The sequence below is a fragment of the Carassius auratus genome, chromosome 45, assembly GCF_003368295.1.
Source record: "Carassius auratus strain Wakin chromosome 45, ASM336829v1, whole genome shotgun sequence".
NCBI classification, from domain to species: domain Eukaryota; kingdom Metazoa; phylum Chordata; class Actinopteri; order Cypriniformes; family Cyprinidae; genus Carassius; species Carassius auratus.
The window spans coordinates 10692162-10708942 of record NC_039287.1 but is presented as its reverse complement, the minus strand read 5'-3'; the positions used below and the strand labels follow the sequence as shown (position 1 = coordinate 10708942).

General features: G+C 37.1%; 1 protein-coding gene across 1 annotated transcript in view; it reads right to left on the bottom strand.

Moving 5' to 3' along the window:
* Positions 1-16781, bottom strand: part of LOC113063237 (serine/threonine-protein kinase MRCK beta-like) — a 492601-nt gene that overhangs the window by 31205 nt on the left and 444615 nt on the right. Inside the window, exon 2 of the mRNA XM_026233483.1 lies at positions 11147-11238. Within this exon, the coding sequence (XP_026089268.1) occupies positions 11147-11238 (92 nt within the window). The remainder of the gene's footprint in view (positions 1-11146; positions 11239-16781) is intronic.

Sequence of the window (16781 nt, the reverse complement as noted above, 5' to 3'; positions counted from 1 at the left end):
TGAAAATCAGATAAAGGAAAAGCTGAGACTTAAGACTGCTGACTTTTTGCCTAAAGAGAGAGATGGCACTGAAAAACCGGTTCATTTAAGCCACAGGACTGTAGCGCATCAAAAAATGTCACGGGTGACTAAGGTCTTCCCTGCAGGGGAAGTGACTCAATATTAGGAAAGGTGTTATTCATGTGGGGTGGGGACAGCAAACACCCTGTCTGAATGAAAGACACACCCTTCAAGGAGGAGACGCATGAATGCAGTCATAATACAGTGAGGGACTGTGATATTAGTGACTGACATAAAACAACTATTAACAACTAACAATAATTAGCAATGTGTGTTAGGTTCATGACTCAAAGGAATAGTTCACTCAAAAATGTAATGTACTTTATTTTTTCCCACAAACCCATATTACTTTATTTTGTACTTGGAAGACAAGAGAATATATATATATAAAAAAAAAAGAAATACATTTTTACACCTTGGCAATTGAATCGCCACTGGCTAGTGAATATTTTAGTTTTAGTATACTTATTTTAGTTTTGTAAATACACTTTTAACATCAGTCAGTCAAGCTTTATAATAATCCAGTATTATTTAATAAAACTTAATCAGAATTAAACCTGATAACCATGTTTGAATGCATATTAGTCATTTTAACTGAACATTTTAACTTGAGTGGTGGTTGTTTTTTTCTGTCATTCAATGTTTCTGACAAAAAAAAAACAATTGGGAAAAAAACTAACAAAAATACTGATAGGATAATAATAACACAAATTCTAATAATAAGAACTATAAAACACACTAAGGATTAATGAGCTGCTGGATTCATGAATATTAATCAGGTTTTGTGCGTTCGCTCGAACTGAATTGCTGAAATCAAAAAAGGGATGGTAATAGGTGAGCGCCAGCCAATGAGATTGCGGTTTGCACATTAACTCCACCCACTACCGGAAAACCCAGCTGTTCTTAAAAGCTGAAGACTTCCATAGGAACGCCGTTATTTTGACAGGAATATTGTTTAAATGTAGTACGTGAATTCTCTCTCTCTCTGAACAGAGAAATATCACAGATCACTTGACGGAGAGTGAAACTCTGAAGCCCTCAGTCAGAGTGTTTGCGAGTGAAAATATATCTGTGCTAAACTTATACTTAGCCTCAGTGGCGGCTCCTGCCAATTCTCTCAGGCGGGGGCAAATGTTTGCTTGATTAATGAGGATAGGTCACCCATTCAATTGATGAATTGAAGCAATGTCATACGTGTTTGGAATAGCATACGAATAAGTTAATTTCTGTGGAAAATAAGCCTTTAAACAGAGCAGGAGCTGTTTGTTAATCTACAATATAAACATCTCAGTGAGATTTCATTGTTTACCCGATGACTTTTAAACATAAAATTCTGTGCGTGACCAGTGTTATTCTGCTATCTTCGGTCCACTGGCTTCTTGTGACCGTCCAGTTGGCAAATGTTAAGTGGAGTCATGAATTTCCATGTACTTTGCTTAGCTGCTCGGGACACGTCACATGATTTGTGTTTACCCTCGGTGGAGGAACAGTGTTCCCCTCACGTGGACCCACACCCAAGTACCTGCCCACAGCTCAACGTGCTGCGTCAGCAAAGAACACAGAGCTAACTTTGCATACTCTAAGGGCAAATTACGAGCCCTGCTGCTGTTTTCGCTTTTCGACTCCCTTTGATGTCCTCTGGAGTGTTTTTGTGCATGAATCAGAGTATTTGAAAGGTCCACGTTGACGACAAACTCAAAGAGAAGCTTAATCACACACATTCTTCTTATCTATAAGGCTCCTAACCGCAGCAGATAACTGACCTCATTACAAAAACAAACCAACCCGGAGTGCTCAAAACCCCCTCAATTCCTCCTCCCTCCGAGTCTCATGTCCTCTTTCCCTTTCTCCTTTTTTAGACACACGTTTTCACAAAGGCAGTCAGCTTGACCTGATTGAAAATGCTGGGGAGGTCCATGGAGAAGGAGAGGGAGCAGGTGACCAAAGTGGACACTGCAATGAGATTGTCACCAACACACTCGTGTCCAAAAGAGAGAACATGTACATAAGCCATAAAGTCCAAGGGGATCAAAGGTCAGAGTTCACAGAGTGATACAGTGTGGCAGGTGCTAAGTAACAGTGCAAGCCTGAGGACAAGGAAGGGGTTGCATTGCTCTGAATAGACAATGTAAAATTTAAAACTGGCTTTGGGTCGTAATTGCGCAAAAAGTGTGATAAGAGCTCATTGACTTTCGCCCTAAAAATTTTGGCAAAATAAAAATAGAGAAATACAAATGAACAAAATATTTTAATCAGCATTTTTTTATATATCATAAAAAGATTTAAAAAAAAAAAATAATAATAAAAAAAATAAAACCTTTGCTCAAAAACTATGGCATATGGTGCAGATCAACACTAAATTGCTTTCTAATTTATTTTTTTTGCCTATTTTACCTGATAATTCCAAGACAGTCATAAGTTACTCTGGATAACTTTACTCTGAGTAATTTACCATGAGTAAAATTCATTAAACGATAACATTCTAAATAAATGAATGAACAAAAATTAAAGATAAATTAAATGCTAAAAATGTGTGACCAATTAATGCAATACTGCTGAAACAAGAGTGTAAATGATAACATGATAAAGCAAGTGACAAAAAATGATAAAGCAAGTGACAGTCCTATGAATTATACCTACACTCTCTCACACTGGTCCTGCGACATCGGATCATCTCAAATCAAACTTCCATAGTGTGAAAAAAAAAAAATGGCTGATGTCAATGGCTACCAGCATCTGTTTTTGTTCCCAACATTCTTCAAATTATCACCTTGTGTGCTCAACAGAAGAAAGAAACTTATACACATTTGGAATATTAGGGTGAGTAATCGATCCCTCTTTAGCCTTGTGAAAACTGGAAAACACTGATCTAAACAGTCTTTAAATCAAATAAGACTTGTTGCAAAATCATATCAATTACAGCGCTCTTTTTGTTATATAGCACGTTTGATTTTGGGCAACTGTATCAGGACCAGCGTGTGGGTACGTGAATCCATCCTCAGCCTGAAGTTGACAAACAATCTTAAAGGTCCTATGACATGAAAATTTCACTTTTTAAGGTTTTTTAAGGTTAATATGAGTTTCCCTAGCCTGTATATGGACCCCAAGTTTCTAGAAATTTGAATCGGTGTAAACTGAGATTTTTCTATCTTTCTCTGCCTTTGAGAAAATGGAAGCTCAAACGGGTTGATCTTGAATTTCCTCGTTGTGACGTTGCAACGAGAATTGTTACCTCCCCTTTCTCTGCTTTGCCCGCCCAAATATTTACATATAATTCAGCACAGGCGTTACAAACAGACTTTTATGATATGGATTCGACGGCACTGGCACAAACAGTGAGTAACAGTGTTAATTAATGCCTGATCTGCGATCATTGATTTCTGATGTGTAGCTAATCATTCAAGTTCACACAGGCTTTCTTTCTAAATCGTTTAATACTGATGCATCAGTGAATCAAGCAAGTGACTAAACGTTCAACTTCGCGTTGTTTCTCTTAGTAGCATGAAACAAATCTGTTATTTAAATTGTGATTTAACTACAGAGAGCCATCAAAGAACGCTCGCTTTTTTCCGGAGCTGTTACACATTGCGAGTATATCTGCACACTTGCCCAAACTGCCGTTACAATGAATGACGCTGTTATGCTGCACAACGGAGCTCTTACTGTATTCATGTGTTTGCTGTTAGCTTTGGTGAAAGCATTTTGTGAGATAACGTGTTGCAATAATGACGAGATCACTGCATCCACGCGATAAACAGACTCTGTCTACTCAATGCTCATCACTGCAGCCTTTCATGTGATGGGAAAAGATCGAAACAATTTTTATATAATCCACACTTCCACGATTCGTTAATCTCGACAGCTGTAATAGTAAAAAAAATAAAAAAAATAAATAATTATATATATATATATATATATATATATATATATATACACACGTTATATTTGAGAGGGGTTTCACATGAACGCATTTCGAATGCAACGATGTCAGCCAATCACAACAGTTGTGGTTTACTCGGAGTCTCACAGCAGACACGCCCCTTCAAACAGAGCATTCAAGCCAGAGGGCTAATATCAGGATCTAAAAATGCTTTTTATTTCTACATTTTAAATGTAAAAATCATACTAATAATATAAGTACACCTAAGAGAACATTAAAAAGCATTTAAAGATAAGGAAATGATCCATGTCATGGGACCTTTAATTATGTCAGTATAACTTCAGAGAACAGAAGCCGCTGTCTTCTCTAAATCAATTAGGAGGACAGGGTTTGGTGACCTAGTCATTCTCTACATCAGTGATTCACTGGACTAACTCAACAGAACAGATCATCAGCGCTCAACATCAACACGTAGAGCTCTCACTCTGTAGCAGTCATTACTGGCAGTTTTGTCTGGCCTATAGTGACTCACTGTGACGTTATGTAAAAAATGTTTGCATCAGTCTAGTTCTCCTTGATTCCCCTCCCTATTCCATGTTTATCATTTTTGTTCTATTCAACATAATTATTCAGAGTCTCAGGTGAGGCAAAAAGGAGTGTCATTTAAGTATTTCAACCACTAGAATCGACCACAAAAAGCTAGTCTTTCAAGGGACAGTTCTGTCAAAATAAAAATGCGGTCATCAAATACACTCAATCATGTCGTTACAAACCCAGAAGACTTTCCTTTTCCAAAACGTACTGCCAAGCTCCAAAAATGACAAAAAGTGGCATAAAAATAATTATATTGACTTTATATAATTTATTTCAAGTCTCTTGAAATCATACATTATAATTTATCAATTATCATCATCACTTTGGCAAATTCCATTTTGTACTGCTGATCATTTGCAGTCATCATTAATATTTTACACATAGATACATTTAGATTCCTATTTTAACAATTCACTTGCAGCACTAAAATTACTAAAGGTTTTAGTTTTCCATGGTTTCATCTATTTAGAAAAAATGGGCATTCATTGGTAAACTTAAATTGCACTGGCTAATAAAATCGGCCAAAATTTTAATATAGATTACTCCATACAAATGAGAATTCAAAGCCATGGCAGAGGAACAGATAATCGGTATAGTATAACCACTTAAAGGGGACCTATTATGCTCTTTTACAAAGACTAGATTTTGTTTTGGGGGTATACTAGACCATGCTCTCAATTTAAATGAATTAAAATACCTTTCTCCCCAGCCCAGGTACAAACTGCTTGATTACTTCCGGGTTTGATGAAGGTCCGCCGTCTGAAAAATGCTCTACCAATGTGGCTCAGTGGTAGAGTATTGCGTCAGCAGCGCAAAAGGTCGTGGGTTCAATTCCCAGGGAACACACATACATACTGATAAAAAATGAAAAAATGTATAGCCTGAATGCACTTTAAGTCACTTTGGATAAAAGCATCTGCTAAATGCATAAATGTAAATGTGATGTAAATGATTGGTTAGCTGATTGGCAAACAGCTTAGACAGTGTTTCAGCAAAGTTCCGTTTAGGATGATGAGTGTGGGGCGATATGGTGATTTTTCAAATCGTCATATCGTCAGCCCGTGAGATCAACGATACACAATATTACAGTCAGTCTAAATGTTCTGCAAAATCAGTCAATGGATTAAATAAATAGTAGATTTCAAGTATTCAAAAAGGCTAAGTTGATATATTTGGAGTAAAGCTGAATTGAACTGATGCATCAGTTATACAGTGCTCCGGACCAACCGCCCCATGACGAGACCGACGCACCGCCACAGAAACAAGAAAGAGATACATTCTAACATCACTGTGGCATTAAACTCAGTTAGTGAGGGCTTGGTTAAAATATTGCACATATATAGGCCATTCAGATTACTTGTTAAAGTGCAATCAAATACCTTACATCTGCAGTCGATGTACGTCTGTTTGTGGATGGAGACATTGTAACGGTCAAAACTATGCATTTTGAATGCATCACATTATAGTCCTGTGTTCATGAATATAATAAGGCAGCAGAACGAACTTATCCATAGTGGCTCTCACGTAGTTTGTCTTTACTTTATTTGTAACACTAAGAAAGAGTTAATCTCTCATGTATGAGAAGAGCGCGTTGTGTACCAGCCAATAAATGTGTGGAACACTAACTCCTCGTTTTCGATCTCTTTCATATCATGGATTTAGTTATCCGACTCAAAGCGGACAACTGCAACTAGGTCTAATCCTCCTGTGCACTCAGTGTGTGTGTGTGTGTGTGTGTGTGTGTGTGTGTGCGTGTGCGTTTGTGTGCGTGTGTGTGTGAAATGCGGTCCTGAAGTGAAATAGCTGGGCAGTTTGATAGCCGAATTATAAGACACCTAATAAAAATAGTAATAATAGTTATTATTATTATTATTATTATCTAATACATTAATAGGAAAATGAGCCTAATATCGTCTTGATTATCGACAGAAACATCTGCTTACGTCGATATCTCTGACTATCGTCGACACACGATACTATCATCTATTAGAACACCCCTAGGATGGCATCAATATGTATGGCCATATCAATTTAAGCAAGATTCAGACCCAGAGAATATTAAACAAGAGGATTGTGCCGAACCTTTGAATGCACAGATATTGCTTGACAAGAAAACTAGAAGCTACAGGAGCTGCTCTACTTCTTTGTAGTTGCCCTGTCTGAACCAAGCGTTCTAACCCTAACCTTGTCCCTCCCCAGCCCCACAACCACTCAAATTTCCGTAGGTGGGAACTGTTTTAATTATATTCTAATGGGCCGTTTGTGAAATCACAAAGCCCGGAAAACAATGCTGTAGTGCAGTGGTTCCCGACCTCGTTCCTGGAGGCCCCCCAACACTGCACATTTTGCATCTGTCTGACACACTCAGTTCAGGTCTCTACTAATGAGCTGATGATCTGAATCAGGAGTGTTTGATTAAGGAGACATGGAAAATCTGCTGTGTTGGGGGGCCTCCAGGAACGTGGCTGGGAACCACTGCTGTAGTCCAAATGAGCTGTTTGTTGTAGTTCTTTAAAAGGGATTTTTTTTAAACAAAATATCTCCCATTGGAATGGACTTTGAGATTTGTAAATTATTTTTTTAAGCATAATAGGAACCCTTTAAAGTCATGATGTAACGGAAGTAGTGAAATATCTTTTCATTTCATGGAGACTTAAAGGGATAGATCGCTAAAAATCAGCTCTTCATCAACAAATATTGTATGGCTTTAGAAAACTGGTAATACAGTGCAAGAGTAGTAAGGATCACTTTGAAGGTACTTATATGCAGAGATGTATAAAGTACTAGAGAACCATACTTGAGTAAAAGTACAAGTGCTCTATCAAAAAAGTGACTTGAGTAGAAGTAGAAGTGCTCTTTAAGCACCACACTTAAGTAGAAGTACTAAAGTATTCAACATTTTTTTGTACTTAAGTATTGCAAGTAGTCTATTTTAAAATTTACTACTCAAGTACTGAAAGTAAAAGTAGAAGTATTGTGTTATGTAGCCATTAAAGAAAATAGTCAAAAGTTTGAACATATTGTTTTTACTATTTCAAATGATTAACCTAAAGGACAATCACAATTCCTTTGACTGTAACTTCTTGTAAACAAAAAACGGTTACTAGGGTTAGTTAGCCCAGTTTGCAAAATGATGTCATTAATAACTTACCCTCATGTTGTTTCAAACCTGTAAGACATCAGAGGGTCATTTAGAATTTTTTGAAGCATCGAAAATACATTTTGGTCCAAAAATAGCAAAAACTACGACTTTATTCAGCATTGTCTTGTCTTCCGTGTCTGTTGTAAGACAGTTAAAAACAAAGCAGTTTGTGATATCTGGTTCGTGAACGAATCATTCGATGTAACCGGATCTTTTTGAAGCAGTCCACCAAATCGAACTAAATCGTTTTAAACAGTTCGCGTCTCCAATGCGCATTAATCCACAGATGAATGAAGCTGTTAACTTGTTTAATGTGTCTGACACTCCCTCTGAGTTAAAACAAACCAATATCCCGGAGTAATTCATTGACTCAAACAGTACACTGACTGAACTGCTGTGAAGAGAGAACTGAAGATGAACACCGAGCCGAGCCAGATAATGACTCGTTCACGAGTCAAGAACCGTTTCTGTCAGACGCGTCCGATTCGTGAACCGAGAAGCTGATGATACTGCGCATGTGTGATTTAGCGTGAAGCAAACCGACACACAGAGCGTCTGGAACCGAACTGATTCTTTTGGTGATTGATTCTGAACTGATTCTGTGTTAATGTTATGAGCCCATGTGCAGTCAACGCCAATGACGCCATTGCATCGAGCGCAAAAGAATCGGTGAACTGTTTTCTTCAACTGGTTTATTGAATCGAACTGTCAGAAAGAACTAACGTTACTGGTCATCCGAAAACCGATGCAACCGGTTCTTGACTCGTGAACGAGTCATTATCTGGCTCGGCTCGGTGTTCATCTCTCTCTTCACAGCAGTTCAGTCAGCACGCGCAGTCTCGCTTGATTCGCTTAATGATGTGCCAGCTTCATCAAACCTGCCATCTACAGTTCTGGCAGTGGTTTGTAATGGAATGATTCGTAACATTATTATAATTGTAACGAGTAACGATGCAGCACATAAAAAAAATATCGGAGTAAAAGTATTAAACTCAGCGAAAATATGTACCGAAGTAAAAGTGGAAGTAGGAGAAAAAAATAATACTCTAGTAAAGTACAGATACCGCCTTTTAGTACTTAAGTACAGTAGTGAAGTAGTTCTACTTCGTTACTATACATCTCTGCTTATATGGTGATTTTACATCCTTACTGAAGACTGAAAGCTTATTTTCTGTTCTGTTCATTTTCTGACTACAGTCCATGGTCAGAAAATTGTGCTTTTTGTTGAACTTGATGGTTCTTATTTTTATCATATGAAAAAGAGCAGCTTGAACGTTCTGTTAAACATCTGCTTTGTGACATTAGACTGAAAAAAAAGTGCTAATTTGCATTTTTTAAATGAACTATACCTTTAAGTAGTCCCAAATTCCAGGCCTTCAGCTGGGACCACGCCATCAATCATAAACAGGAAATGCAAGAGATTTATCTGGAAGTACATCCTGTAATGTTAGAGCCACAGGAAACGGCTGGGAGAGGGAACAAAACAGCAGCACTATGTTCACACATGAGTCCGAGTGCTCTGAAACCGACACAAGCTGCAGCACACACTAACAATAGCCTGGCTTGATGACAACACAAAGACTGAAAAATACTCCAAAGATCTGAATCATCATTAAAACCACATGACGCTCACACACACACACAAAGCCCAGTGACTGAGAAGGAAGGGTTATTGAGGTCCCGGTGGCTGAGGAGGGGACAACAGCACAAATTACACGCGTAAATCACTATTTTTACTAAAGTCACTCCTTAGAGACGGTTCTGGTTTCCTTAGCCTTTCCTGGAAGCTGCACCATCCTGCCCTGCTTCCTGTGCCACAACTGACATTCCTGACTGGAATCTACGGTAAGGAGCCGAACTTGGTTGTAAAGATCACTTAAATTAACACTTCATCTGCTCACATGTACGTCCTCTTCCCTGTTTTTGTCATCAACTAAGAGACAGTAAGCATTAAGTGGAAGCAAATCGAAACTAATTTATAAACGAGTAAGTAAACACTGGGACTTAACCACAGACCAAGCAAAATAAAGTCTTAAAGAGCTTCTGAATTAGGGCTGCACGACACTGGGAAAAAATTACATTGCGATATTTTATTTTTCTGCGATATATATTGCGATGTGAAATCTAATCTAATTTTAGAGGAGCAGCTGGCCCGTATAATTAATGAATAACGGATCAACTACGACTGCCTACTTCGCACAACCTGCGATGTGACTATCGTGAATTCGTACATTGCGATATCGATGATTAAATGACACATCGTGCAGCCCTATTCTGAATCATCCTATATTATTTTGTAAGAACAGAGTTAACTTCTGTTCAGCTGAAGAAATAGCAGAAGTATTAAATTGGATGCATTTTCCCAAGGAAATGACACTCATCTAAGAGGGAGGTGTAATGACACAGCAAAATGTTTCTCTCCTATTTCAGAATATCTGATTGTGTGCATCACCACATCATATTTCATAGTCACTGTGAATTTCTGTGAATTTTGTTTCAGGCTAAAGCAATAATTAATTTTTATTTTAAAAAAAAGTTTTATGAAGTCAGACTTGAATATGCGATTGTAGCTTCGCTTCGTTTGGCAAGTAACACACATTAATCAGACTACAACTAGCCTAGGTGTTTTGTGACTGATGTTCTCATTTCATTTGATCACACATGGTGTTAAATATAACTGGACAGTCAGATGGAGACTGTAGAGTGCAAAAGAACAACCGCCTACTTCTTTAGCAGCCTTGGTTCTGGAAGTATTTTTCTCTTTAATATCCAATAGGGATTTTTAGAAGTCATTAAGCAGTCATAAGCCATGAATCAAACCAACCAGCTATGTGATAAATCGCAACATTACAAAGGAATTTTAAAAGTAAAAGTATTTGAAGACTCTACTCAATGGCTTTAATGATGGAAAGAACTACAACCCCATGAAGCATTGTTAATGGTTTAAAAAAAAAAAGTTACGTAACGTGTGGCAAGGTATTGTGTCCCATACTCAGGTTAAATGCAGAGCACAAATTCTATCAAAGTGCACACACACAGCAGTGAGTAGTGAACACGCACACACATCCCGTGAACCCCGTGAAGTGTTGTACTGCAGGAACAGGTAGCAAATTCCCCTGTAAAACAAACGAGCCGTCTAAAATGCCTAGATTTGTGCCGGCCCAAGAATAGCAGTCCAACGCCAGGCCGAGATCCCCGGGGAATTGGCAGGGGGAGAGCAGGGAAACTCGGATGAGAGAAAGGGGTTTGGTTTTCGGCTGCTGATGAGATGCTTAAGAGAGACGTGAATACTTCACTGATAGTTTGGGGTTTTCATTGGACACACAAAGTGAGTCATGAAAACGAAAGCTTCGAAAAATACAGAAAACAAACCACACAATATGGCAAAGGCTGCAGTGATTTAGAGGTGATTTCCTTTAATCACTTTTAAACACGCCAACAAGGCAGCGAGGGTTCGCCGGGTTCCTTACCTCTCCGAAGGCGCCCCTGCCAATCACTTTCAGCATCTCGAAGTCATCTCTGTGAAGCCGCATCTCCTTCACGGTGGTTGTGAATGGCTTCACTGTAAATAAAGACAGAGAGAAGTAGTTATGATCATAAGTTATGATCTATACTTTGAAATGGCCAATAGAGAAAGATGCTTGCACAGCCATCCAAACCAAGAATCCTTGACTTGATGCACCAATATTAAAATGCTAGTGGATACAAATAAAATGATAATTATAATATATTATTCTAATTAAAAATTATGGCCAAAGTTGTTTTAAATGCTACAAGTGAATGCGGTACAGAATAATAATGTAAAGTATGAAAATGGATATTTATTTTGAGATTGTATAAAACGTAACTGTCATTAAATGAGTGTTTTCAAAGAATAACTTGATGAGAAATAATGGTATGCATTCATGTGAATGTATTTATAAAAAATTGTATTCATTTATTCATGTACATGTATTCCTATGTTTATGTAAATGTGTTTATGAAAATTAAAAAATCTAATCAAATAAAATAATACAAGTGGCCAGAAAACTGTTATGGTACTGACATAATAACATGTCGTCTCAAAAGTAGCAATATAAGAGTACGTATATATGTGCTACTGAAATTATGGATTTTGATGTAATTGTCACCACAATCTGAACACAATCGGAGTGACTTCATCAAATGCAGCAGTGAAGAGATTAAAAGAAATGATGTAATCTAAACAGCGTGCATCAAATATCATGTTGTCAAACGGTCGTCCCTCCTGCTTTACGAGGCACCACTAGAGATCTGGCGTGCACCCAAGACATGGATAAGCCAGCCTGGACGCCTCACCATATGAGGACATACGCTGAGTCTCATGCAGTTACAATAGACATTTTTCACTCATAAGTGCTCGAAACTCTAAAAACGCACAGCAGGCCTGCGCCTCAGCCGATCAGACAAAACTGCACGCTTAGAGCTGCATGGAAACAACATCATCTGCTTTTAATGAGAAGATCCCTCAAAGTGGCCCAGCATCTATTGACAGCTTTATAGCCCAGCATGCATGAGGCCAGCGCACTGGTATGCCACTCCAAAGACAGCAACAACAAAAAGTCTGGTATTATCGCTCATTTAGGAAGCTACTAGTAGTAAAAGCAGCACTGACAACAGAAGTTCATAAACTGGTGGTGCACCACTGTGTTTCTTAACCCACTGACCAGCTCTTCCTGTCACCCACTCGAAGCCTCAGACAGGACAGGACGCCGTGGGCCATTCAGACAACGTGTGATGCAAGTTATGTCATTTTCAGCGTAAGGAACTATACTGTGCATGCATGAGGTGTCTGTTGTTGATTATTAGTCTTAGAGGAGTTAGTTGCATCTCCATATGAATTTTCAACCATTGCCAACCATAAGATCCTCAGAATGCACCCACAAATCTGAAAAATAATTTATATTTTGTTACAGGAAAATAAAATAAATGAGAAAAATAAAAATGGAAAAATAAATTATAATATTAAAGAAATAATATTTTAAAAGAATGGCATGGAGGCATGCAGGGATGATGATTTTAATCATTGCAAATATTTATAGGCCCCAAAACCCCTAGACACATTACAATAAAAGCACTCCTTGGGGACAAAAACTGCCTTTCATATTCAAAATTGCATGCTTTGTTTTCATACATGTAATCTTATAATCCTCTCAGCCCCCAAATATAATGAGGCATTTCTCTAAGTCTCCAGGTCCATGTATTCTCAATTACAATAAACTCTCATCGCTCGCTGTACTAAATGGCAACATCAGAACTCCAGCTGCAGGACTGAAAACATGAAAACAAGCTGCTAGAAAAGTTACAGCGGCCAACAGAAACAAAGAGGCAAAAGTGAAACTACGAAGTCTGGAGAGTGTGAGACTACTTTTTTTTTTTTTTAAATACTTTTATTCAGCAAGGACACATTCAATTTATCTACAGTGACAGTAGAGACATTTCTACGGTTACAAAAGATTTCTAGAGAATTTCTATTTCAAATAAACGCTGTTCTTTTGAACTTTCTATTCAGCAACGGATCCTGAAAAAATGCATCATGTTTCCACAATTTTTTTTTATTGCTTATTTTAAGAACTGTTTCATCAGCAGCAAATCATCAAATTAGAATGATTTCTGAAAGATGAAGTGACATTGAAGACTAAATGAGTATTTTGTGTTTTTGCCGGTCATGCTGTATTACTTCCTGCATCCAGAAGAGTTGTGCGGTTAGCAGCCAGGCATGCTCCATTAGACGAGACACTGGAGGCCTGAGCACAAAGATTAGACTGTGATAGATGAAGCAGTGAACACTACAGACACTGTAACACCATCTCTGTAACTACTGTTCTCATTAATACCATAACACACATCATCTAACAATGTCTTCATGGAGGACACGCCTGACCTGACATATAAAAGCCCTAGCTTTAGGAGTTTAAAATAGACTGCATTATCCCATGTGTGTCAGAGCGGAGCATCTCCAATCAATATGACACAATTAAATATTTAACAATGATGACGGGTCACAGCAAAACTAAAGCCAAATAAAAAATACTCTGCCCTAGTTTATGTCAAGTTACTTTTATTTTGTTGTTTACGTTTTACAATAATGGTCCATTTGTAAACTGCATTAGCTAACATGAACTAACAATAAAAATACTTCTAAAGAATTTAGTAATCTTTCTTTAATCTCAGCATTTACTAAAACATTACACTGTAATAAAAGTTAATAACATTAATCAAAGTTATATCTGGTAATATTGCATTAAAACGTTTGTAGTATCCTTGGTACACATTACTTTTACTTTAATAACAGCAATTTTAATAGGGCTGGGCGTTCTTGCACTTGAACGAACAAATACATACTAAACCATGACAAAATAACTATTTTGGCGAGTAACTTCGTAGCTTTAACAATGATTAATCTATTTTTAATTTATACAGTAGAGTACATATGCACTGGTCGACCGGCTTGGTTTATTTTATTTTTTGATTTTGATTTTTAAAGTAGACATTTCACACTCTATAGATATATTTTTATATAGAAAGAGCCCCATTTCATTTCAGAGGCGCTCTGCATGGAAATCTTTCCCAACAACACATCACTGTAAGCATCCAAGCTTATAATTCCAAAACAGCCGGAGCAGATGACTAACAGGACAACATTAATTTTACATTTCACAACTAAAAACTAGTGATTTTTTTGCAACTCAGGAGATGAGAAGACTATTGTTTAGAGTGAGCCACAGGGAGCAGGACACTTTCCTCTAGCTCTGAATAACACAGCCCCACACTGTTCTGCCATACCGACATTATCGACAACATATTTTTGTTGTCGAGTAGTCATTTGATCTTATATGACCTAATGCGAGATCCTGCATTAAAGCGGTTTTACCAGTGTGGCGCTGAAGCACGAGACTGTAATTCAGCCTTCCTGGATGCAACTCAAGAGAAGACAGTGTTTGAGTTCAGAACTAACGCAGATGAACCTGAAGCTGCTGAGTGGCGTTTGAATGAATATGTTAATATATGCCAAGCATTTTTCCTCTCAATAAGAAAAAAAAGCACCAAAAACTGACCATGGTGTGAAAGCATCACTTAAGAACACATTCGATTACAGCAATGAGGATGTTTCCATGAACTCTGAAGTTCAGCACTCCAGTACAGTCAAGTTCAGTCAGGTCACGTTTATTTATATAACAGTACTAGATGCAATAGATAGCCTTAAATCAAGCAGCTTTACAGTTTTAAACATGAAAAACCAGAATCACTTTCAGTTAGAATTATACATTGATTTTCTGTTATAAAGCAGCTCTCCTGCTAGCTAAATAATAAAATCTTTTTCTTAGTGGGGAAAAAAATATTTCATTAAAGTTTTAGTTCGGTTTGATCTAGCTCAGGACTGTTTTGATTATCATAATCCTAAAGGGTATTTTAAGAGAGATCACATTGTGAATAATAACATAGTTTATCCCAAAAAAAAAAAAAACTGCTTACCTTTATTTTTTCTTATAAAAATGACTTACAAAAAGAGATGTTAGGCAGAATGATGTGTCATTCAGTTACTTTTTCATATAGCTAATTAAATGAGGAATAAGAGAATTCTCTGTCATATAATTTTGTGTGCTATATATATTTATTTGTATAAATTATTGTATAATTGCAATTAATGACTTTCAAAAGCTGAAATAATTTATTTGTTAGAATATGTAGAAATATTTCAACTAATTGCAAAAGCTGAATAATCAGTCGACGTCTAAATGATAAATTAAATAATAGATGATTAGTCAAATAATCTTTCTATTAATTGTCAGATTAATCATTATCAAAATAATCACTTGTTGCAGCCCGAGTCACAACACAGAACTAAAGAGGTCACACTATGATCAGGGGATGAAAAAATGTTTATTAGTAAGCCATTGGTTAGTGCAGTCATAAAAAAAAAAGCTATTATGTAACTCTGAATCTGTGTATGATCAGAATAAGAGAGAGGGAGAACGGAAGAATCAAGAACCTGTCGACAAATAAATTGTGTTCTTAAAGATATAATGAAAGAGATATTTGTACATCTGTTAACAAACTGCCATCTGTGGATGATCTGGAGAGGATTTTTATTATATTTTATATAACCTGATTCTAACATTGCTTGTCATACTTCTTAAAGTAGACTAAACCAATTACCAATAATGGTATAAATGAGCTATAATTTAACTGAATTTTAGACAGACAGACCGGACAGACAGAGGGATAGATAGAAGTGTGATTTTATTTTTTTGTAGTTAATAATAACAGTAATCTTCTCACAGCAGTTTTCCAGAATGTTGTCCAATTAATATTTAAAAGTGTAATAAAAGTTAAACTATGTCTTTGTTTCATTCCGCTTGTTTTCTACAATCCACACTCTTCATTAAGCAAGACACTTGCCAAACGACAGACTTTGAGACCCTGATCGGCTCTGGAGCTCAAAGTGCTGCTCTAGATGCTGATTCTTCCTAGTAACACATCTTTTATTTTTTATTAATTGGCCTGGTGTGCATCTTAACAAGTGTGCCATAGATTAAGCATATCTAAAACAAGGTTAAAACTTACTTTTAATGCAAAGTATGACTAATATATGTTGGTGTGTGAATTATAATACAATAATCCAGCATCTCATTAAATGTTAGATCAAGAATTTCTGAGGAAGTGGATAACATATTACTGGCGATTTAAAGTATGCACCAATTTGTGAGCGCACATAAAACATGCCGGAAAACCTAAACCTGTGCTTCACTGTCCTGCTGGGCATCCAGTGGCTGATGAAGATCTTTATCCAGTGATTACCCAGCGTATTCACTCAGAGACCGCAGACAGGAGCCGGGGAGCAGAAAATGGAGGATGCTATCTCTAAGAGGCACAAATACCCCAGACAGTGTCTTGTGAGATTCCGAACACTTCTGAGCTACAGATCCATTGAGCCATAGATGATCACTGCTAACTCAGCTTTCATAATAATATATATATAAAAGTTTGGAAACATTACTATGTTTAATGTTTTTGAAAGAAGTTTTCTTCTGCTCATCAAGCCTGCATTTATTTGATCAAAAATACAGAAAAAATGTAATATAT